Raw genomic sequence first — 26,271 nt, forward strand, 5'->3', positions numbered from 1 at the left:
GTTCCAAGTCATGCGTAGTGTAGTTCCTTTCATGCGTCTTGAGTTGTCGTGAGGCGTAGGCAATAACTTTCTCGCGTTGCATTAACACGCAACCGAGTCCATGGATGGATGCATCGCAGTAAACTACGAAGTCGTCAGTGCCTTCAGGCAACGAGAGGATAGGGGCGCTACAGAGGTTCTCCTTGAGCCTCTGAAAAGCAGATTCCTGTGCTGCATTCCACTTGTAGGCGACGCTTTTCTGAGTGAGTGTAGTGAGGGGTTGTGCAATCTTCGAGAATCCTTGAATGAATCTGCGGTAGTAACCTGCCAAACCCAAGAATTGGCGAACTTCAGTGGGGGTCTTAGGCGTAGGCCAGTTCTTTATTGATTCGATCTTGGCTGGGTCAACATGAATTCCGTTCTTATTAACTACATGGCCGAGGAAGTGGACTTCTCGAAGCCAGAAGTCACATTTAGAGAATTTGGCGTATAATTGCTCCTTGTGTAAGAGTTCCAGAATAAGGCGTAGGTGTCGTTCATGCTCTTCTTGGCTTTTCGAATAAATCAGGATGTCGTCGATAAACACAATCACGAATTCGTCGAGGTAAGGCTTACATACGCGGTTCATAAGATCCATGAACACTGCCGGCGCGTTGGTCATTCCAAAAGGCATAACGAGAAATTCATAGTGACCATAACGGGTCCTAAACGCAGTCTTGGAAATATCTTCATCACGTACTCTCAACTGATGATAACCTGACCGTAGGTCGATCTTAGAATAGTAACTCGATCCTTGCAGCTGATCGAATAGGTCGTCGATACGCGGGAGAGGGTAACGATTCTTGATGGTAACCTTGTTTAATTCACGATAGTCAATGCACATTCGGAATGTGCCATCCTTCTTCTTGACAAAGAGCACTGGTGCTCCCCAGGGTGATGAACTAGGACGGATAAATCCTTTATCCAATAGTTCCTGTAGTTGCGTAGAGAGTTCCTTCAGTTCTGCAGGGGCTAAACGGTACGGTGAACGAGCTATAGGTGCTGCTCCAGGAGCTAGCTCGATTTGAAATTCGACCAGACGGTGGGGAGGGAGTCCAGGTAGTTCCTCAGGGAACACCTCGGGATAATCACGTACTACAGGAAAATCTTCAATCCTCTTTTCCTTTTCGTGAGTGTCGGTGACAAGTGCTAGGATAGCGGCGTGCCCTTTCTGTAAGCACTTCTGGGCTTTCAGGAGTGAGATGATGCCTGTGACTTCTCCACCTTTGTTGCCTTTGACGATGAGGGGTTGGCCAGAACGACGAGGTATACGAACTGCTTTCTCTTGACAGAGGATTTCAGCGCGATGTTTGGATAACCAATCCATACCAATGACGACGTCGAAGCTTCCAAGTTTGACGGGGAAAAGATCGATACTAAACGTGTGGCCAGACAATTCTAGTGTGCAGTCGTGGATCACGTGCGTGGCCTCGATGTTCTTACCATTAGCTATCTCGACGATGTGCTTAGAACTTAATAATGCGGGCGAGTGCTTAAGTTTCTTACTAATGCGAAGGGACACATAACTGGCATCGGCACCGGAATCAAATAACACAGAAACATAACGATCATCAAGTAGGAACTTACCCGCCACGACGTTGGGATCGTTCCTTGCTTCTCCAGCTCCAATCACGAAAGCTCTGCCCCTTGCATTCCCAGTATTGTTGTTCTGCTCATTGTTCCCAGCTCCCTGATTGTTGTTGCGATTCTGATTCAGTTCAGGGCAATCCTTTCGCATGTGCCCTGTTGCCCCACATTTAAAACATGCCCGGTTGTTTCCCTGCTGCTGTTGCTGTTGGGGTTGTTGCTGATTCTGCCTTGCTGGGAACTGACTTCTGCAATCCTTGGCTTCGTGCCCCATCTTGTGGCATCGCTGACACTGACCCCTGTTACATGCCCCATTGTGGTGCCTGTTACACTTGTTGCACTTAGGGTAGCTTCCCCGGTAGCCACCCTGTTGCTGAGTGCCTTTGTTGTAGTCAGTTTTCCTTTGCTGGGCTGGGGCTTGAGTAGGGTTAGCATCCTTGCCCTGATTTCCATCCCACTTTCGTTTACCATCACTAGAACTTCCTTCCGCAGCACTGATCCTTTTGGGCAACCTGCCCTCCTCCACAGCCTGGTTGGTGAGTTTGTGGGCAAGACGAACCACGGGCTGTATAGTAGGGAGGTTAGCCGAGGTTACATGGCTCCTGATTTCCGGGACTAAACCCTTGATGTACAATTCGATCCTTCGGTACATGGGTCGGGACATGTTTGGACATAGAGCAGCATAGTCGTTGGACAGCTTGGTGTAGGTCTCAATCTCTGACCCAACCATCTTGAGTTCATAGTACTCGTCCTCGAGTTTGTGGATGTCATCCCTGTGACAGTACTCTTCCTTGATCATATCCTTGAAATCTTCCCATGCAGTAGCGTTAGCAGTCTCCAAACCAAGCATTTGAATTTGCGCCTTCCACCATGAAAGTGCGCTTCCCTCAAGAGTACCAGTAGCAAACTTCACCCAATTCGCAGGGGGACACTCGCAGACAGCGAAGACAGCTTCGACCTTCTCGATCCAGTGCAGGAGACCTATGGCACCCTCAGTGCCACTGAACGGGAGAGGCTTGCAATCCATGAAGGTCTTGAAGGTACAAACACATGGTTGCACAGGCGCAGGCTGACCTGTTGTGAGGAGTGAAGCGAAATAGGTTTAGAGGCGAAAAGACGATGTGGCGGTAGGATCTAAACACCCTAAAACAACGAGCTTACCTATAGGGTGAGCTGCGAAAGCTGCAGCCACAGTGTTGAGCAGGTTAGTGAATTGAGCCTGAGTCATGTTGACGTTTCCTCGTCCGCGTCCACTCATTGTCTTCATAACCAGAAAACATAGTATGAGTGTGATGTCGTAACATAGCGAGAATGAGATAGAAGAGAGAAGGTGTATCTATCTAATCAGGCAAACTAGTACGTATAGAAAGCAGAAAGCATAAGACAACCAAGCAAGTAAATATGGGTCCGAGCTATGAGGTCAGATAAGTCGAGCCTTGCACTTGGAGTGTAGTGTCGTCACGAGTCACGGGTTATAGTCTGGTTTTTCTCAAAAAGATTTTTCCCCTTTTTAAAACCAAGTTCACTATAACCAATGGCTCTGATACCAATTTGTCACACCCCCAAATCCACCCGCGGATGACACCCGCTTTGAGGGCGTGACTGACCAGGATCCAGCCACCAATTATACTGAATAACTAAATTGATAACAAAAGTAATACTTACTAATCACACGATTAGCAGGTGTTAAGTTTAGAGTTCAATGTCTTAAGTTCAGAGTAAAATGTAGCGGAAGCATAATTAACAGTTTTAAACAATGTTCATAAGGTAAGCATGATAAATGCCCAACACACGGGCAGACGCCCACTACACATCCCAAGCAGCTGCTCCAGTCACTGGCCACCTGCAAAGCATGCAGTACGGGGTCAACAATAATGCTGAGTGAGTTCACTAGTTGTCCAGTTTTAATTACCAAAAACTTGTTTCACCAGTTAATTTACCCGTTTATACATGCCATGGGGAGCTACCCCAAAAGTTAGCGACTAAACTGTTTTTCCAATACCGAACACTAGGTAACCGTTTGCGTTTCCGCAGGATGCCCCGATGTCAATGTTCTATCATCATTGACGGATGCCTGAGTACATTAGTTCACGACCGATCCCATACCATGGCACGGTGTGAGGCTGGTAAAACCTAAATAGCGCTATCAACTAATAACCCGTTCGCCTGGCCCCGGCGACTAATCGGTATTATGTAGTAGGGACTTGAGTGATAGAGTTGCGTTTAGTGCCGTTTGGTTGCATTCCGTATAAACAGTAATTAACTAAAAGGTTTCCCAATGACAAGGGAAGGAAAAGTAAGTTTGTTCCCAATAACTAGGGAAGGAAAGTGAATGGTATCCCCTTTACAAGGGGATAGGGTTGTTCTGGTATCGTGTCCCAAACCACCGGGACGCATGCTTTTAAGTTGTGAACTCACCTTGGGTTGCTCGGTAGATATTTTACCCGGTCAAGTATGTTGGTCACCACGTCCTAGCATGGTTACCAAGTATGGGTCAAGTCGGGTACAAGTAAACACATAGCGAACACGTATGGCAGTACATATAGCAAACACGTATAACATGCGAATACACAAACAGTTGGGTTATTGGGTCGGCCCTAAACATATAATCAGCAAGTAACAAACATGCAGTCCAGTCAACAGAAAGCCCAACAGTCAAAAGCCCAATAACCCTAAAACAGTCCAGTCGAGACAAGAGTGACTCGCAACCGAGGTTGCGACTCGCAACCGAGGTCTCGGTCCGTCACGTTTTGATTACGAGTCGCAACCAGAGGTTACGACTCGCAACCAGCAGTTCCGACTTAGCAGCAGTGGTTACGACTCGCAACCGGATTCGATAAGCGCTGATTACGACTCGCAACCGGGAGGTCTCGACAAATCCTGTTGTGGTCTCGAGTCGCAACCAAAGGTTCCGACTCGCAACCGTGATTACGTGCACAGAAATCCTTCTAGAACCTGCAAACAGTACTGGCCAATAGAATTGCAATTTCATGAAATCAGATTGTACTATGCCACTAAAACATGTTTTCTTGTCTAACCCTTGTCTAAAATGGATCAAACACACATATTTTTGAATATGCAAACCATCTTCAAACTGTTCATCATATAATCAAACAATATTCAAACCACATTCATCATTTAAGCATGAAACCATAAGGTCAAAGAACACATATTTTACACAATCCGTTTTAACATAAATGAGCATAATCGGCATTATTATTCTCGGTTCCTAGTCTAGCATGATTCATCATTAACCAAAACTCATGAGGTCAAGCAAATCATGCATACCACTTGGTCAAAATCATCCTAACAAGCATCTAGCATTAACCGAATAACAAAACCATTTAACACAAAACCGGATTATTTTCATTAAGACACAAAGTCATTTCAAGCAATCACTTTTATCATCAAACAAGCCTTTTATAGCAACAACATCAACAATCAAGCACTAACAAACATTTTAGTAACAAGACAAACAACTTGTAGAAATATTCATGCTAACCGGTTAGAAGTAGTGGTCCAAGAATTCGATAAACTAAGCTCCGAAAGAGATCTTGAGCTTGAATCCGCGAGCCTTGATATCTCCGGTTGGTTCCGAGTAGGAAGAGGAGATAAGAGGAGGTTGATGATCTTAGGGTTTTAGGGTTTAGTGAGAGGAGATGAGAGGAGAGTAGGAAAGTGTTGTAAAAATGGTTAAGGGAGGGGAGGGTTGGTTTATATAGGATCTCGAGTGGGCTTAGGGGTGTTCCGGGTTGGGTTCTCGGTCACAAGGCCTTAACCGGCCCAAACCAAACAACCGGCCCCTTTTGTTGTTCACGGTTCACTCGAGACCGGGTGGTCTCGAGTCGGGTTTGCGGGTCTCGGCTCATATATATAATACACACTCATGCCTATATATGTATATACATATCATACATACACACAATGCAAGGATCACATAGAACATCAAAACAATACACAACTTTTTCATTTAATATATAAGTCATATGTATATATATACAAGTAGGTTGAATACAGGAATGGTTGTCCGGGAAAATCCGAAGTGTCACAACATATACTTAGGGCATGTTTGGCTAAGCTTTTTGAAACAACTTATTGACTTATTGGCTTTTTGAAAAGTTATAAGCTCTAAAATGGTGTTTGGCAATGAGGGTGTATGTGAGAGGGAAAAGTGATTTTTCCAAAAAGTCACTCCATACTGACTTTTCAAAAAGCCAATAAGTCAATAAGCTGTTTTCAAAAAGCTTAGCCAAACATGCCCTTAAATACCAATTATGCATGAAAAGGGCATTTTGGTATTTTCCTAAGGCATATAAACTACCTATTATACAACTAATTAAACTAAGTGACCATAAGGTATAACCTCAGAAGGATATTCCCTATACAACTATGGTCACTAAACATGCTTGGTCGGATCCTAACGATCGACCAAACGGGTCGAGTTCGAAAGTCTAAGCGGTGGTTTAGACCGCTTGACTTTACGACTCTAAATAAGCACTAGACTAAATGTGACGAGTTAAACATGTTAAAACATGTTTAACTAAGTTAGAAAATAGGTTTTATATCAAAACAAAGTGTTTTGATATCCAAAAGTAGTTTTGTTGCAAAATACACATAAACACGTACTTTGACCAAAACTTTGACTCGTCACTTCGACTAATCGACGTGGTAATCAGTAGGTATAGTCACACGGGACTCCAAACTTGATTTTCGATGCGTTTTGGAACTTCTAACACTCGTCAAGCCCATTTTCAGGCTCTATAATGAAGTTATAACATATGGAACTTAAAATATGCTTGAAAACATCTCGGATGTCGGTTCGTTTGGTAGTACGGTTACGTTTTTCGGTTAATTACGACGGAATCGTAATGAACGCGTAAATGACCCAAATTGCGATACGAATGGCATTTTTGCATTGCAATCACTACAATAAAATATTTTAATGATTACAAAAATTTTGGATGTCCGGATATGTTCAGAACGTAAGATATGCGCGTAAATGCAAACTTATGCACTTTTTGACGCTTTTAGTCCCTGTTTGATCAAAAAGTTTAGTTTCGCATACCGAACCCCTCAAAGCCTATTTCTAAGCTATGTAAAGGATATTTAGGGTATGTTTAACTTATGATCAAGTTCGGGAATGTTCGTTTCCATACGAATCGGCATAGTTTCGCAGTTTGACACAATTAGTCCCTGCGATCGAATAAACTTGTTTTCGACACACCAAACCATCCAAAACTTATTTCTAAGTTATGTAAAGGTAGTTTAAGGTATGTTAAGCCTATTTCACTATTCCAGAGTGTTTGTCGCGTTAATCTGGTTATGTTTACGCATCAGTTTGCGTATAACTTTCAAGAAAGCGATATAAAGCTTGAAATCAAACTCGAATCAAATTGTAAAATCATCAAACACAAATACACACATATTAACACCAAAACACATTGTTTTATTGATAATTGCTATTTTTTTACATCGTACATCATTTACATAGCACAGTTGTCACAGTCTCCCCTACTTTAGGAAATTTCGTCCTGAAATTTTTAACTAGACGAAACTTGTGAAAAAAATTGTGGATATTTCGCCTTCATTTGGTCTCACGTTCCCAAGTAAACTCTGGGCCACGTTTGGACTCCCAGCGAACTTTGACTAATCGTATACACTTGTTCTTCAACTGTTTGACTGCACGGTCCACTATCTCCACAGGTTTCTCGACAAAGTGCATCGTTTCATCAACTTGAATTTCGTCGAGTGGAATGTGAAGATCAGTATCGTCTAAACACATTTGTAGATTGGACACGTGGAATGTTGGGTGAATATTCCCAAGTTCAGGAGGTAGCTCAAGTCGATAGGCAACCTTTCCAATTCTTTCAACAATCTTAAATGGTCCAACATATCGTGGTGCAAGTTTTCCTTTCTTTCCAAATCTCACCACTCCCTTCCAAGGGGATACCTTGAGTAGGACACGGTCTTCGACTTGAAATTCCAAGGGCTTGCGTCACATATCCGCTTAACTCTTTTGATGGCTTCTAGCGGTCAGAAGGTTATCGCGAATTTTCTTGATTTTGTCTGTCGTTTCCAGAATGAGCTCGGGTCCAGTAAGCTGAGCTTCACCGATCTCATTCCAACAGACAGGTGAACAACATTTTCGACCGTATAAAGCTTCGAATGGTGCCATATTGATACTAGCATGATAACTATTGTTGTAAGAGAACTTGATCAACGACAGATGAGAATCCCAATTACCACCAAAGTCTATCATGCATGCTCTAAGCATATCCTCCAATGTTTGTATCGTTCTCTCGGATTGTCCATCTGTTTGGGGGATGATAAGCAGCTCTTAGATTTAGTTGAGTTCCCATAGCAAATTGCAAGGTCTTCCAAAAAATGAGATGAAAATCGAGCATCCCGGTCGGATATGATATCCAAAGGAACACCATGTTGAGATACAATCTCATCAACATAAATCTTGGCAAGTTTATCAGCAGATAGATCCTCGCGAATCGGTATAAAATGAGCTGACTTCGTTAATCGATCAATGATAACCCAAATAGCATCGTCACTTCTAGATGTACGCGGTAACTTTGTGATGTGATCCATTGCAATGTTCTCCGACTTCCATACCGGTATCTCTGGTTGTACAAGCAAACCAAATGGTTGTTGATGTTCAGCCTTGACTTTGAGACAAGTTAGGTATTTCGCTACATACAAGGCAACATCCTTTTTCATACCAGGCCACCAATACAGAGTACGAAGGTCCTTGTACATTTTGTCAGCACTGGGATGGATTGAATATCGAGACTTGTGAGATTCATCCATCACTAAAGTGCGAATGATCGTCTTGTTTCGGAATCCACAAACGATTCTTGAAATAGAATAACCATCGTCTTTCGTTTCGAGTTTAAGCTCTAGCTAACGTGGTAATTCCTTACCTATCAAATTTTGTGTAACACAAGATTGTTGAGCTTGAGAGATGCGAGCTTGAATATCAGATAGAGTGCGAACAGAATTTACCTTGGCTCGTTCCTTTCGACTTAGCGCATCGGCTACGACATTCGCCTTACCAGGATGGTAGCGAATCTCGCAATCGTAATCGTTCAATAACTAAACCCAGCGTCGTTGTCTCATGTTCAGCTCCTTTTGATTGAAAATATGCTGGAGGCTTTTGTGGTCTGTGAAAACCACACATTTCGTGCCATAAAGATAATGTCTCCAGATTTTGAGAGCAAAAACCACAGCGCCCAACTCAAGATCATGAGTCGTGTAGTTCTTCTCGTGAACTTTCAATTGTCTTGACGCATAAGCTATAACTTTACCTCGTTGCATAAGAACACAACCAAGGCCTAGATTCGACGCGTCACAATAGACAATAAAATCATCGTTTCCATTGGGCAAGGACAAAATAGGAGCATTACAGAGTTTTTGTTTTAGTGTTTGGAACGCTTTTTCTTGTTTAGGTCCCCACTCAAAAGGCTTATTCTTCTGAGTCAAAGCAGTGAGAGGAACCGCAATCTTTGAGAAGTTCGAAATAAATCGGCGATAATAACCAGCAAGACCAAGAAAAGAACGAACTTCTGTGGGTGTAGTAGATGTGTTCCAATCCTTAATAGCAGCGATTTTGGAAGGATCCACATGAATACCCTGCTCGTTAACAATATGACCCAAAAACTGAACTTCTTTAAGCCAGAATTCACACTTGGAGAATTTAGCAAAAAGTTGTTCCTTCTTCAGAAGTTCCATCGTCAGACGAAGGTGTTGTTCGTGATAGGCTCGAGACTTCGAATAAATAAGAATATCGTCAATGAACACAATGATGAACTTGTCTAAATAAGGCTTACAGACCCTATTCATTAAGTCCATGAAGATAGCTGGGGCATTCGTCAAACCAAAAGGCATGACAGTGAACTCGTAGTGCCCATATCTCATGCGGAAAGCAGTTTTGGGAATATCTTCTTCGAGTACACGAAGCTGATGATACCCAGAACACAGATTGATCTTGGAAAAACATGTAGCACCTTGCAGCTGATCAAAGAGATCATCGATTCGTGGTAGGGGATATCGATTCTTGATGGTAAGCTTATTAAGCTCACGATAATCGACACACATTTGAAAAGACCCATCTTTCTTTTTCACAAACAGGACAGGAGCGCCCCAAGGTGAATAAGTTGGTCGGATGAATCGTTTATCAGATAACTCTTGAAGCTGTTTCGATAGTTCTTGCATCTCAGACGGTGCAAGTCGATAAGGTGCTTTTGCAATCGAGTTAGCATTGGGAACGAGATCAATATGAAATTCGACTTGACGAATTGGAGGCAAACCAGGCAGTTCATCAGGAAACACCTCTGGATAATCTCGGACAATCGGAATATCTTGAATACACTTGCTCTTGCCTTTCTCTTCGGTGACGTGTGCTAGAAATGCCACATATCCTTTTCGTAAATAACTTTGGGCTTTCGTACACGACATAAGTTTCAAACCACCAGATGTTTCTCGCCACGAACCACTAAAACTCCACCAGACGAAAGAGGAATACGAACAATCTTATCGAAACAAACCACCTCAGCATGAAACTTAGTTAACCAATCCATCCCTACTATAATGTCGAAACTCCCAAGTTGCATCGGTGTGAGGTCAATAGGAAAAAGATGGTTATCAAGGTTCAATTGACAATCGCGAATAACGGAATCGAGTACGATCGGTTTACCAGTAGCAACTTCAACAGATAAGGGTTTCCTCAGTTTAGTTCTAGGCATCGCAAGCAAAGGCTCAAATGATAATGAAACAAAACTTCTATCGGCACCAGAGTCGAAAAGGACATATACAGGTTGATGGTTAATAAGGAATGTACCATTAACAACCTCGTTGTCAGCTCTAGCCTCATTAGCATTCAAATTATACGCTCGTCCACGAGCGGGATTCACATTCGCATTCGCGTTCACCAATCTTGGGCAGTTGTTGCGGAAATGACCCATTTCACCGCAGTTGTAACACGAGCCAGGTGGAAATCTAGTAGCATTCCCTTGAACTGGGGCTTGATTCTGAACAACTTGATTTTGACCCAAACCACAAATGTTGGCCAAGTGCCCAAGTTTACCACAAGTAGTACACTGTTTACAAGCTTATTGGGCAGCATGATGACCATTGCATCGAGTACAGTGAGGTGTGGTACCAGCATATTGTTTCTTTGCAGGAGGTTGAGCCGGTAGATTCTGAGCATTCTGATTGGTGACAGCAAAATTTTGGGAAGCCTTGCGCTTCCTCGACCTCCTTGAAGACTCGCCCTTTTTACCCTTACCTTTACCATTGTCTTGTGTGGTATCGGTCGACTGCTTCTTGTCACCCTTGTGGGTCAGTTTACCTTTTCTGACTTGAGACTCAGTCAGAGTTGCAGCCAGTTCGATTGCCTGACGAACAGTGGTAGGATTACTACCAGTTACAATGTCTTGTACGGAATCAGGCAAACCATCGATATACCTCTCAATCGCTTTTTCCAACGGGGTAACCATAGTAGGACACAACAAACTCAGCTCCTCATAATGATCCGTATACGCACGGTGTTCTCCCCCATCTTGTTTCAGATCGTCAAACTCTTGTTCCAAAGCCCTTATCTCGTGACGGGGACAGAATTCTTTCATCATGAGAGCTCGAAGCTCTTCCCACGTTTCTGCCATTGCCACATCGGCTCCCCTATCACGCATCACACCGTTCCACCATGTAAGAGCACGTTTCTCAAAAACACTTGACGTAAAATCAACCTTACGCTCATTTGGACATTGCACATGTCTGAAGGTGCTTTCCAAACTCTCGAACAATTGCAGGAGCGCAGTTGCTCCTTGAGACCCAGAAAACTTTAGTGGTTTAGCCGAATTGAAGTTCTTGAAATTACACTGAGCATTGTTGTTATTATTGTTGTTCGCTTGATTAATCCGAGTTATTAGGTTCGGAAGCACAACAGCCATTTGCTGAGCGAGAAGAGCTGCAATCTCAGCGTTTGTTTGAGGTTGTGCATCTCGTCGTGGAGGCATTTTCTAGGAAGAATAAGGAAACATGAGAAACGAGTGAGATCAACAATTGGATAAACAAAAGAGGTATTGAAAACATCGACAAAACATAAGGAAGGTGATCATTTGTTCGTTACCTCGAACAAACAAACGATACACGGTGACATATCAAAGTAAATGGATCAATATAATGTATTGCGAAGACATGCTTTAGCCTATAAGTGGACACTCATCCTAAGAGTTCCTAGGTAAGAGTGACTGGTCCGATTATGTGGATTTGTACGAACACTCTAGCCTTAGACAGAAAACTCAGGATACAGGCGCCCACCCTTCCAGATTGCACGTGTTCACATTATAAGACCCAAACTTTGACGAGATTTTGAAAACTTAAAGGGGTCAAAACCTTATAATAAATGATTTAAGAATAGATGATTGATTTTCAAATCGGATTTGTTATTGTGTTCTCGTTGTGGTTATCACCTAAAGATAGGTGACGGTATTGTTTTAAAATCTAAACGCAAGAAACTTGCGTCAGGATCCTAGAAAAGTTATAGTCTAGGTTAAAGCATTACTAATAACCTAATTCCCTATAACCATTGGCTCTGATACCAACTCTTCTGTCACACCCCGACCGCGTCAAAACAACGAAACCGCGGCGGAAACGTCGGGAGTGGAGCAACAGAATTATTGTTTCACAACCATGGATTCATAAGTTTCATTTTATTTAGATATTAAACATTTACATTGTCTTAAAATTAAAAGCAAACAAGTTCACATCTCGTCTATCTTTGTTATTATGTCACTAAGGCATTGTCCAGTCCTAAGTGAGCATGCATCCTAGCAATCAACATCATTCAACACCACCTGAAACATATGTAAAAATAAAGTCAGCATAAAAATACCGGCAGCACATAGGTTTTGTGTAAGTGTCAGATTCATGGCTCATTTACATGTTGGAATAACTCGTACAACTTTGTTAATCGATATTAGAAAACTTGTTTTGTAAAATGTTTGTATTATAAAATGAATAACCAAGTCAAAACAGATTGGTTATAGTTTATAAAACCTCGATGCCATGAATCTTAACTCAAAATATTTGTTTATGTAAACCCAAGTCGTAAATCGTTCTGGTAATAAAACTCGTATGGTTTATATCGTATAGAAAACATCGTTGTGTGACATCGTTTAGAAATCGTTCGTCCAAGTGAACTGAATAACGCCACAGAATGTAATATGATAAAAGCACTTATATATAAGAAGTACCAGCGGCGTATCTACCATACTTTTATCACATTAAACCTGTCCCGTTATCTAAACACTAACCAAAAACTAATCGTTCGTTCAATTCGCTTAACTTGTTCAAATCGTTCAATCGTTTCAAATCTGTAACATTCCCAAAATTTTTATATTTTAATTAAAGTTACTACACGAATATGTCATGGGTAAGTTGACCGGTAGAAATATACGGTACGTTGGCAAACCTAGGAACCGTTTAATAATTAAATTATAAAAATACAATATATTTGAACCTACTCCGTTTTTAATGAAACTTGGTTCAAAATGTAGATAAGATTATTCTGATTCTAATGACATATTCATTGTTTTATAAAACATCATATTTTAGAAGTTATAAGCGTCAATTAAGTGAAGCAGCTGAATTAATTATAATATATAAATAATAAATAAATAAAATAATATTACATTTTGAAATTCGTTGCATGCTTACGTACCATTTGAAAAGAATTGACAAAAGCATGTGTATATGTTTGATATTAATGGTAAGTGTATACGTGTACTAAAGTTGCGTGAGATTCAAGTTTAGCAACTAGTATAAATCACAGGCAATTGCTAAAATTTCAATATGTCCAGTCCTCTCGATCGCCTCTCTCTCTCTCTCTCTCTCTCTCTCTCTCTCTCTAGAAATCTACCTTTTATTTTCACCCCATAATAATAATAAAGCCCTGTCCTGTTTTAAGTTGTAAGCTATTACCCTGTCCGATTGAACTAGAACCCACCAACGCATGTCAAGGCTCTTCCCGACTAAGCATGTTGGGGTTCTGTCTCGTGACATAGGGATATAGTTAAATTGGGTTACTATACTTAATGCAAGTGCATTAAATTATTAAATAATCCAGAAGTTATACCCAAGATATACCAACCCTCCTTAAAATATTTTAGACACCCCCAATTGTCCTAAATACACCCCGTATATGAAAACCGGCTGCAAAATCCCTTTACCTCATTAAATAACAAACAAAAACAATAAATTAGGTCTGTCGCGGGGCGCGACAGACACCTTGTGCTTCCACGCGGGCCGCGAGCGAAGGGATAGGTGGCACGGCCTGGAGTCGCCACGTGGCATCACACGCGTCAAACCTGCCGGTGACTCACCCACCCTATTGCCGCCTTCCTGGTCCTCGCGGGCCGCGAAGGCCCTTGATGTTTCTTACGCGGAGCACAACAAAGTGCCGATCAGACACTATAAATAGGAGGTCGAGGCTTCAGTCTCAAATCGTTCAGAATTATCAATCTCTCTCGAATTCTCTTATATTAGAAAGTAATACTCGGGTATTATACCCCCCCCCCTAAATAACGAAGTTTTGCTCCGTTGTAAGTATCATAACCCCTGGATACGTATTAGATACGCTGCCCGATTGATCTAAGGTTCCGTAACGGCTGTCGTGGTTCTGCCCGGCATAGTCGTTGGAATACCGTCTTGGGGAGGATATTACTAATGTTAAAATGGGTTATTATACTAACGTGTGTGCATTTGTGTAATTTATAGATTGTCACCAGGAAACCCTTACAGAAAACCTAAGACAGCAATGTGAGTAATCTCCTTTTTGCAAATTGTTTTTACAAAACCTCACTTAATTAAATATATATTAAACAGTTATTGAGTATTTGTAAGGATACAATTATCGTCGGTATGTTGGGGTTTTGTATACAAAATTAGTTACTGCCTTGCGAGGAGTAACTTTTCCACAAGTTGGGTTTGACAGTACCGTGGGTGTTAATTGATATGACTTGGAAACAAATGTAATTGCGAGACTGCCCTCAATACTGTACAATGGTTTTTATTAAAATTTGATTAAACTGGGATTCACTCACCAGTATTTCCTGCTGATAAAATGTTTTAAAGACGTGTTTCAGGTAACAAAATGTGAAAGCCAAATAGAAGCCAGCTGGAGAGCACTGAAGGCTTAGAAAAGTGGCTATAAAAGTTAACTAAATAAAAAGAAGATTTTGTTTTCAATAATTAGGGTTTATCCCTATAAATGTATTGTAAATAAAATTTGGGTTTTACCCCATTTATCTATTTTAAACATTTTGGTGTTTAACTCTGATAAAAATATTTCCTAACTACGGTCCTGAGAAAATTTTTGCTGCCAAATTAATAAACACCGATACCATCTGACTGGCTCACGGCTCCCGTTCCCAGGGTGGGGTCGGAGGTTGTGACAAAATCATTCTCGTTCAATCGTTAAAAATCATTTAATCGTTCAAATCGTTCTCGTTTTAATTGTGAAAACTACTTTTGGTCGTCTCGTGGAATACATTCAAACCTTCGTAACTCGTCCATCATTCAACTCGTATTAACAAACCACCATAGGGTAAGTTAACAATTAACAGGTTTAGTCGTTACCCACATAACCCCCATACATAACCATGGGTGCAGTCTGATAACGGGATTTGTCAGATCCTATGGTACCATAACCTAATACTGGTCGGCTTGATCAATGTTAATGAATGTTATTCGTTATGTAAATACGTCCAACAAGTTCGTTCACATTATCGAAATCGTTTATTGTTTAATATAAACCATAGAATTCGGTTTTGAAATCATCGTTAAAAGCATCGAAATCGTTTAACACATGTGAATCACCCCAAAACAATTGAAAACAGTAAAATAGGGGAACTATGTACTCACATTGAATTGTAAGTATCCTCGATCTAATGAACTTAACGAAGCTCAAGCAAACCAAGTTAAATAATCGACACCTAAATCGGAAGATTGGGTAGAATGAGGTCTTGTAAACCAAATGAGTATTGGAACTCATGTGATATGGTTTAACGAAGCCTACATTCTAAATCGGAACCTATCCTAAGTGCTTTCGACCCGTTACGACCCATTAAGGTAGCTTACGCTACTTTAACGCGTCGTTCGCGCAAATGCGCGTTCGAGACACCTAACTAGTCCTATGACAAGTATTATATGCCTAAACATGTTTAAATATGTTTCATAATTAGTTTAAGTGACAAAAGTTAGGTTACATATGCTTAAATACCAATTATGCATGAAAAGGGCATTTTGGCATTTTCCTAAAACATATAAACTACCTATCATACAACTAATTAAACTAAGTGACCATAAGGTATAACCTCGGAAGGTTATTCTCTCTACAACTATGGTCACTAAACATGCTTGGTCGGATCCTAACGATTGACCAAACGGGTCGAGTTCGAAAGTCTAAGCGGTGGTTTAAACCGCTTGACTTTACGACTCTAAACAAGCACAAGACTAGAAGTGACGAGTTAAACATGTTAAAACATGTTTAACTAAGTTAGAAAACAGGTTTGATATCAAAACAAAGTGTTTTAATACCCAAAAGTAGTTTCGTTGCAAAATACGCATAAACACGTACTTTGACCGAAACTTTGACTCGCCACTTCGACTAATCGACGTGGTAATCAGTAGGTATAGTCACACGGGACTATAACCATCGTGATTACGCTCACGTTGCAAAGTTCAAACGAACTTTGTGTTAATCAAATCGTGGTCAAAGCAGAAAGTCAAACTCTGTTTGACTTTCATGCTTGAAAAGTATAAAAAGCATGAAAGAAACTTACAAAAGGTCCAAGCAATGAAGATTTGATTCAAATTACTCAGGTATGAAGTAAAAACTCAAACTTAGAGCAGATTGAATCAAAATGTGAGGAACAATGGTGAAAGGGCCTTGCTATTTATAGTAATCTTGAAGTTCTAAGAACATTCCCAGTGTCATTGAGTGGATCAAGACACAATCTTAGCCCTACACTTGCTAGAACCAGATTAATACCAGCCCAAAAGATTGAAATCAAGCAAAGGAAACAGGTGCAAGTAGCTGGGTTTTTGAAAAATGGTTTCTGCTGATCTGGGCATGGCTTACGGACCGTAAGCATGTCCATACGGTCCGTAAGGACCCTTGTTGCTGGCAGAAACTTTCGCAAATTGGTAGAACGGGCCCTTGTGATTCCAAACTTGATTTTCGATGCGTTTTGGAACTTCTAACACTCGTCAAGCCCATTTTCAAGCTCTATAATGAAGTTATAACATAGGGAACTTAAAATATGCTTGAAAACATTTCGGATGTCGGTTCGTTTGGTCGTACGGTTACGTTTTTTGGTTAATTACGACGGAATCATAACGAACGCGTAAATGACCCAAATTGCGACACGAATGGCATTTTTGCATTCCAATAACTAAAATAAGATATGCGCGTAAATGCAAACTTATGCACTTTTTGACGCTTTTAGTCCCTGTTTGATCAAAAAGTTTATTTTCCCATACCGAACCCCTCAAATCCTACTTATAAGCTATGTACAGGATATTTAGGGTATGTTTAACTTATGATCAAGTTTCGGAATGTTTGTTTCCATACGAATCGGCATAGTTTCGCAGTTTGACACAATTAGTCCCTGCGATCAAATAAACTTGTTTTCGACACACCAAACCATCCAAAACTTATTTCTAAGTTATGTAACGGTTTTTTAAGGTATGTTAAGCCTATGTCACTATTCCGAAGTGTTTGTCGTGTTAAACTGATTATGTTTACACATCAGTTTGCGTATAACTTTCCAGAAAGCGATATAAAGCTTGAAATCGAACTCGAACTCGAATCAAATCGTAAAATCATCAAACACAAATACACACATATTTACACCAAACACATTGTTTTATTGATAATTGATATTATTTTACATCGTACATCTTTTAAAGAGCACAGTTTTCACACCCCAAGAGATTCTTGCTACAGAGGAAGTGAAACAAAGCTTCCGACCTCCCAGGCCTCTCCCTAAAAATAAAAGAAATGAAAATTCCACTCAGTTTTGTGAATTTCATGAAGAGAAGTGTCACCATACTAACGATTGCTTTCAACTCAAGAAGAGAATTGAGGAGACCGTCAAGTCCGGGGAGCTTGCCCACTTGGTGAAGGGGGTAAGGGACAAGATAGCCGAATGAAAGGGCAAGGAAGTTAACATGGTGGACTTTGATGGAAAGGTTCCCCACAAATGGCAGCGGTTGGAAGCTTGGGAGCTTCAGTGTGTCTGCTTCCCTCCAACAGAAAAGGACCCACTCTCGAACCCCCTTGTGGTTGAAGCAACTGTGGGTACACTAAAGACAAGCAGAGCATACATAGACACTGGTGCAGCCACTGAAATTATGTTTGAAAAGTTCTTCAACCGATTGAGCAATGAGGAATGTTCGAAGCTTCAACCCTCCGGAACCTCCATAAAAGGCATTGCTGACATACCCCTCAAGCCTTTAGGGCAACTAACCCTTGATGTCTGTTTCAATGAAGGAAAGATGGAGAGAGTGCAACCTCTCACTTTTGTGGTTATCAATACACCTTCCAACTATGATGTCATCATAGGAAGGTCGGGGCAGTGTGCATTCTACATGGCTGTTTCTATTGGTCATGGCACAGTCAAGTTCCCTACCGAGAGAGGGATTGCAACCCTTCGACCCACTCAAGAAGCCTACATGGTCGAAGGGTAAAGTTCAAAAGGTGAAGACGATAAGCAAGGGCTGGTCATAAACCCTAAATATCTTGAACAAAGGATAAGGGTTAATCCGAGCCTCTCTCAAGAAACCCTCTCGTACCTTGAAAAGTTGCTAGTGCATTATAGTGATGTCTTTGCTTGGTGCCCAGAAGACATGACAGGTATCCCTCGAAGCATTGCTGAACACGAGCTAAGGATACCACCTGGTGTCAAGCCTGTTGTCCAAAAGAAGAGAAGTCTAGCACCCAAAAGAAGTTTGGCTGCATGCCAAGAGGTAGAAATGCTTGTCTCAGCTGGAATTCTCTGGGAAGTTAAGTATCAGTCCTGGGTTGCAAATCCAGTCATGGTTCGAAAGCCCGACAATTCTTGGAGAATGTGCATCGACTTCAAGGACTTGAACAAGGCTTGTCCCAAAGATGGTTACTCTTTCAAGTGTTTTCTTGACGCTTACAAGGGTTACCATGAAATCCTTATGAAAGAAGAAAATGAAGAAAAGACCGTTTTTCACACGGACAAAGGTATCTTTTGCTACCAAAAGATGCCTTTTGGTCTTAAGAACGCGGGTGCAACCTACCAACGACTTGTTGACAAAGCCTTTGCTAGTCAAATTGGTAGAAACATGGAAGCATATGTCGATGATTTGGTAATCAAAAGCAAAACAGAATACCAAATGCTTGATGACATCCATGAAACCTTCAAGAACCTAAGGAAGGTCAACATGAAACTCAACCCCAAGAAATGTTCGTTTGGGTTTGAAGAAGGTAAATTCCTGGGGCATATTGTGGGAAAACAAAGTATAAAGGCCAACCCAAACAAGGTCAAGGCCGTTCTTGAAACCAAACCACCACAAAGCAAAAAGGAGGTAGAGAGTCTGAATGGAAAGCTTGCAGCCCTGAAGTGTTTTACCTCAAAATTGGCTGAAAAATCTTTGCCTTTCTTCAAAACGCTCAAAGGGTGCTCCGAAAAAAAAATTCAAGTTGACTGAAGAGGCTGAGGAAGCCTTCAACCAAATGAAGCAACACCTAGCTTCACTTCCTAAGATTGCAGCCCTAGAAACAGGAGAACTGATCTCTGTATACCTTTCGGTTGGTGAAGAAGCAATAAGTACGTTTTTAACCATCGAACGAGACAAAGTTCAGGTACCCGTTTATTTCTTCAGCAAAACTTTAAAATTGGAAGAGATCAAGTATCCTCCTTTAGAAAAACTTGCTCTAGCCCTAGTCCAAACGACTAGAAGGCTTCGAAGGTATTTCCAAGCACACCCTATACAAGTGGTCACCGACTAAACCATTAAGAGCGTGCTTGAAAAACCGGAAAATTTAGGGCGATTAGACAAATGGGTTGTGGAACTAGGTGAACACAAAATCACCTATGTTCCAGGGAAAGCCATCAAAGCCCAAGTCTTGGTTGATTTCATTGTGGAAGTCCCAAAGCAAGCCATCACGGAAGTTAACACAACTACCTCTGAACCCTCTGACATTGAAGCCTGGTAGCTTTTTACCGATGGGGCTTCAAGCGTTGAAGGGTCAGGGGCTGGGCTCATCCTAATCAGCCCTGAAAGGTTAGAATTTACATATGCTCTTCGATTTGAATTTCAGACCACCAACAATGAAGCCGAATACGAAGCATTGATAGCCGGCTTGAAGCTAGCCAAGGAAATGAAGGTTCAAAAGCTTCAAGTCTTCACAGAATTGTTGCTGGTATCAAGTCAAGTCAATGATTGCTATGTTGCAAAGGAGCCCAACATGAAGAGATACAAGGAAAAGTCTAAAGAGTTGATAAACACATTCCAAACATGTACCGTCAAGCAAATTCTAAGGTCTCAAAACAAGAAAGCTGATGCCTTGAGTAAACTCACCTCTCTCACCTTTGCCCACCTTACCAAAAAAGTATAATAGAGGTGTTGAAAACTCCTTCGATTGAATAATTGGAGGTTCAAGATGTGATCACCGAAGAGAGCCCCAATTGGATTACTCCTATTAAAAAATTCCTTAAAGACAGTGAGTTACCTGCTGACCAGACAGAGGCTAAAAGGGGTAAAATCAAATCTAGGTAGTATGTGTTGCAAGGTGAAATCCTCTACAAAAAGGGTTACCTTGCACCCTTACTGAGATGTGTCGGTCCTGAACAAAGCCAGTACTTGGTCAAAGAGGTTCATGAAGGGATATGCGGAGCTCATTTTGGAGCAAGAACGGTGGTTGCTAAACTAATGAACCTCGGGTATTTTTGGCCTTCAATGCACCGGGACACTGTCGAGCAATTAAGAAAATGTGAAGCCTGTCAGGTACATGCACCGGTGCCCAAGAGCCCCAAACACGATCTCGTCACGATATCTTCAGCTTGGCCATTTCACAAATGGGGAATGGACATTGTTGGTCCATTCCCACCAGCCAAGGGTGGAGTAAAATTTCTATTGGTGGCCATAGACTATTTTACCAAGTGGCCTGAAGTCAAACCACTCGCAAAAATCACGGGCAAACAGGTCATCGATTTTGTCTGGGAGAACATCATTTGTCGCTATGGGTTGCCGGGAGTGTTGATCACAGATAATGGGAAACAATTCGCTGAGAAGCCTTTTAGCACTTACTGCAAAGAGTTCAGGATAACTCAGGTTTTCAGCTCAGTGGCATGCCCACAATCAAACGGTCAAGTTGAAAGGATGAACTGGAGCATAGTTGAAGGGATCAAGACTCGGTTGGGAAGGCATGAAAGCAATTGGCTCGAAGAATTGGCAAACGTTCTATGGGCTATAAGAACAACGGAAAAAGCAAGCCACAAAAGAACACCTTACAGCTTGGTGTTCGGATCGGAAGCCGTGATTCCAACCGAAGTAGGAGTATTGACTCAAAGAACACTCAACATGGATCCTGAAACGAACAACAAAGAGACCATGTTGAACTTACAATTCCTCGAGGAAACACGAGACCAAGCTGCAATCCAAGAAGCCAAGTATAAACAAAAGATGAAAGCTTACTACAACAAAAAAGTCAAGAATGAACGCTTCAAGCCATGAGACCTTGTGCTTAGAAACAATGAGGCTAGTAAAAAAGAAAACCAAGGAAAACTTGGCCCAAAGTGGGAAGGGCCATATACAATCCTTGAAGCACATAAGGGTGGATCATATAAACTAGCCGATGCTGAGGGTAGAAAGCTTCCGAGACACTGGAATGGCAAGACCCTTAAAAGGTTCCATGTCTGATCAAGAAAGTTTAGTTAGTATTTCAAGTGTTGTATTTCAAGAGTTGTCTCATCCTCACTTTTTGTATAGCATTATCTCTTGAATGAATGATGATATTTTATCAAACTTGTCTTTCTATCCTAAAATCAGGTTGAGAACCTAGCAAAAAACTCCATGACAAGGGCCATGTAAGGGGATGAGCTCCCAGGCCATATCGCTTAATAGGTTCAAGGGTTGAATGAACCTATATAAGGGGTGAGTTCCTAAATCAATACAACTCCATAAGACTTGTGAAATTATCAAAAACAAAGTTGTCTCATAGACGGGTCTGAACAGCCTACACCAAATGTTCCTTAAGCCTTTGAAAACTTATCAAAAACAGGCTTACGAACTGAAATCAAACTAAGGAAAATAATAGATAGGATAGGTGCTATGTCTTCTTGTTAAAAATAGCAAGGCTAAGTGACTGCAGCACTGAACCCTTTAAGGTATAAAAAACATAAAGGCAACAGACAACAAAGACAATTCCATAGACATAAAAAGTTATAAAAGGACGAAAACAACAAAGGTTGTAGGCAACTCTAGATCAAAAATACAAGGCAAAGCAGCAAATAACAAATATCAAGAAATAGCCAGAAGCCTTGAAGGCTTTAAACCAACCCAGCTGCCTTACAAAAACAGGCACCAACACAAGAAATCACAACACAAGGCAAGTAGTAGGAACTTAATAACATAAGATAAGAAGCTTTAAAGGCTTCCAAACATCCAAGCAAGTTCAAACAAACCTTAATGGTTTGTAAACATAAATATTGTTCAAACGGCCACTAAGGCCAGCCACAACCACAAAACAGAAACCTTAAGGGTTTCTGAAAAACCTAAAATTGTTCAAAGTAACATACAAACCATTAAATTGTTTAGGAGTGCTAAGAAAGCTACGAATATTGTTCAAACATCAGAAGGAGGCTTAGAAGCCCCAAAACCATTACCTTTAGCCTTATTGGCCTTCTTCAACTTCTTAGCCCTCGAACCACCATCATCACCAACCGTTGAACCTTCGAGGCTTGCATCCTTAGAAGCATCAGGTTCTCCCGAAAAGGTCTCCTCACTATCCCCTGAATGAGAACGCTTCATCGAAAAGGAACCAAGCACTTCAGCACAAACCTTTTCATTATGCCCATCCGGCTTCAGCTCCTGTAAAACAGAAAGGGGCTTACCAAAACAAGCTACAACCTGACTTAAATAAGGGTAAGTCAACCTCTCCATCTGCTGAACAGAACCTTTAAAAACCTCAGAAGCTTCAGGGCGATACAAGGGAGAGTGTTCCAAGGGCTGACCAGATTCATGAAGTTTATAACCAGCAATAAGGCCTTGATGTTTCCCCAAGCTGAGCAGTTTGGTGTAAACTTCTCCAAGAGCAGAATTGAACTCCTTAGAATGAAGGAGGTAGGTAACAACTTGATGAAAACCTTGCTCAATGAGCCACTGGTTATCACCAGTGGCTTGAGTAACCAAGGACTTCAAACCTTCCTTCTCTTCTTCGAAGGCCCTCTGCTGAACATTCAAGGCTTCCCTATCCGCCTTCAGTTTCAATTGGTCAGCTTCAAAACTTTTCTTGAGATCGTTCACCTCAATCTCATGTCTCTTGTTCAATTCTCCAACCTTCTTCACCTAAGCCTCCTCTTTCTTAGAAAACCCTTCAACCTCCTTCTTCATTGCAGCCATAGAGGCCTTCATCTTGTCCTTCTTCTTGGAAGCTTCCTCATACTCCTGCATACCTTTGTGAAACGGGTAACACCTTCAGCCAACAGGGCCGAAATGTTACATGAGCTTAGCATCAATCTTGAGATAAAGTGATCGGCTTCCATTTCAGAAGTTGCACTCCGAACACTAGGAGGAGAAAAATGGGCCAACACCTCAGCACAAACAGTTGGGTCCTTGAGGCTATCCCCAACCTTAACATCCCAGTTAGGAACATAAACTGCTTCAGCTTCTGGACCCTCCATGCTTTCAACACTCTTGCCCGATGAACCCTGGATGGTAAGAGTGGAACTTTTCTTAACAAGCTTCTTCTTCTTCTTCCCAGAAACAACCAGCTCTTTTTCCTTACCCTTTGCCACACCAACCTCAACAACCTGTTCTGCCGATACTTCAATGTCATCACTAACATCAATAGCCTCTGAGCCAGAGGGTTGATCAGCACCTTTCAAGCGATAGTTTGAATGACGAACAGAAACCTTTGAACTTGGAGCCTTCGTAAAACCTTTAACATTAGGAACGTTAACATAGCCAGAACCTTCGAACCGGTACTCGGCCCCCCTAACAACCGCATCTTCACCCGGAGTAGCAGCTGCATCCCCAAAAGCAACATCAGAAGTATCATCACTTTTGAAAAAATCAAGTGCAGACATAACTACAAAATAAACAAGGAATAAAATAAGCAAGCAAAAATAAGAACATAATGGAACAACAAGACAAATGCATACCCTGCCCATCTCTCATGATCACTGGATCTCGATCATGTTTGTCCCACAACTTACTGAGACCCAGCAACACCAGTAAGTGCTCAGGGAAGGGACGAAGCCTTGAAGGGCACTCCCTAAGAGTATCAAGGAAACATGTATTTATCTCAGAGGCAGAGGGTTCAGGTTCATTCAAAACAGCATCCGGATGCCTCCAAACAAGCCTAAAAGGAACAATTTCATCGGAAACCTAGAAAAACCGGTCTTTCCAAACTCCAAGACTAGAAACCATAGATGAAATTAAGCAAGCATCAACCTGAGATGTTTTGAATGTAAACCAGTCACCATTCTTGGCCAACCGAAAAAAATGACGGAACGATTAAAGGGTGGCCCGAAGCCGAAACAGAACTTCAAAGCGCAAAACCTTAGCCAGACCCTAAGGGTGAATCTGGCCAAAGGATACGCGATAATACTCTAGGACGTTCAAAACAAAGGTCGAAAAGGGGTGACGAAGGTTTGAAAACTCGAAATGGCGACAATAGAGAGCAACGAAACCAGGGGGACACTTATTCATTGAAACATCGCAAGCCAGTGCAACCGGCTTAAACTTCATCCCAATCCCCCATTCCATACAAAAATTTTCTACTTCCTCTTGAGTTAATCGAGAAAACGGCTTCGCTAGATCTTTACGAGCACCCATTCTATAAGAAAATAACAAGAAAATAAGAAATCGGAACTGCCCTGGGCAAAGGAAAGGAAGATAAGGAAAGAAAACTTGAGAGGAAAATGTGCAAATGGTAGTTCTCTTCTAAAAAATAATGTAAATTAATGAGAAGGAGGCGTTATGATTACACAAAGGTCATTTAAAAACCGCCGCCTGCCATAAAACCGCGAGAGGTCATATCAACTGTCTTGTCAAAATTCAAATTTCAAAAAATTCAACTGCAACGAACGCTTCAAGCCTTCAAGCTCTGAAGCCTTTAAGCAATACAAATAAACATCTAAAAGTCAGAAGTCTTTGAGCTCATTCCCCAAAAACCTCTGACTTGGGGGGCTGATGACGGAGGTAGCCTAAGACTAAATAAAATGACTCAGGCACATAAACGCTTGAAAGGTTAAAATCTTAAAGGGTTCAAATACCGCGAACTCGGATGAGCAGCAAAGAGGATGTGAACAGTAAGCCATCACTTCACTGATTGCTTGTCAAGACTTCTCACAGCCATAAAAGTAAGCATGTGCACAGAGAGCAACCTTTTATCCGCAGGTCTAAACCATTCCACCCCGAAATGGGTAAGTCTCCCACTGCAAGCATGGTTCACTTGTCCAAGGTTTCCTCTTTGAGTGATACCTTCGTCTATAAAATGACACTTCATTTAGTGCGGAGGGACATTCCGATCAGCTCTGATTCTGGAGGAATCCCTGATCTCTCTTCTCGAGTACTTGTTCCATTCAAGTCTCCTTTCTTCACATCCAACACACACAACTTGATCGTTCTTGCTTCCGAGGCTGAACACACTTCAGCCAAAGATCTCGAACAATCAACAAACAAAAATAGTGAACCTCTCTCCACGTCTTGCAAACGTGGGGGGGACCCTACGACCTGCGTTAGGCAAACCGGAACCCTCCAACCCTTTTGCCTAACCAGCCTAGCTACTATCACCAGTCTAGTATTAGTTGCATCAACATGTTATGATTAATAAAATCTCATAACCGAAGTTAGCTAGCGATCTGATAACAAACAAATCGAACCCCAGTTTACACAGTTGATAACAATTCGTTTTTATAAAAATAATAATGATAGATGTTTTGGTAGGGTCTCATTTCACATGCCTTTGTCCATCTTTCAATTTTATTATTTGTCATTTCCCCGTTTAATATATGTTTATTTTTTTGTAAACAAAGTCGTGGAGGATCTGGTAAGTGGAAGAATAATCATAAAGTCTTGCCATGATCATATGAAAAGATTCACATGCAGAAAACAACAATAAAACAAATCATATCTTCTTTTATATTAATTAATTTTATTATAACTAGTATTAAGTACCTCGCGTTTCGGCGGGGCGAGCACTAACGCCACACTACTATCAGCGACCACCAATACTGAAGTTAGGGCGTGTTAATGCGAAGAAATTAAACCGAAACGTAAAACATGGAATAAAATAACTAAGTTGATCTAGGACTTGCGCATTACGATGAACCCACGTCTATTTTTTCCCGTTTGACAGGTTTATCGTAATCTATATATATTATATATCATTACCACTAT

At 41.4% G+C, this 26,271-nt stretch overlaps 1 protein-coding gene across 1 annotated transcript; it reads left to right on the forward strand.

Annotated features, from left to right (window-relative positions):
• The first annotated feature begins 18,522 nt into the window (after nt 1-18,522).
• On the forward strand, nt 18,523-21,381 carry LOC110931477. The gene is made up of 6 exons (XM_022174870.1): nt 18,523-18,714; nt 18,823-19,230; nt 19,322-19,507; nt 19,967-20,257; nt 20,302-20,368; nt 20,438-21,381. The coding sequence occupies exons 1-6, from the start codon at nt 18,523-18,525 to the stop codon at nt 21,379-21,381; spliced, it is 2,088 nt and encodes a 695-aa protein (XP_022030562.1).
• The last annotated feature ends 4,890 nt before the right edge of the window (nt 21,382-26,271 follow it).

This window comes from Helianthus annuus, chromosome 3 (genome assembly GCF_002127325.2).
Source record: "Helianthus annuus cultivar XRQ/B chromosome 3, HanXRQr2.0-SUNRISE, whole genome shotgun sequence".
NCBI lineage: Eukaryota > Viridiplantae > Streptophyta > Magnoliopsida > Asterales > Asteraceae > Helianthus > Helianthus annuus.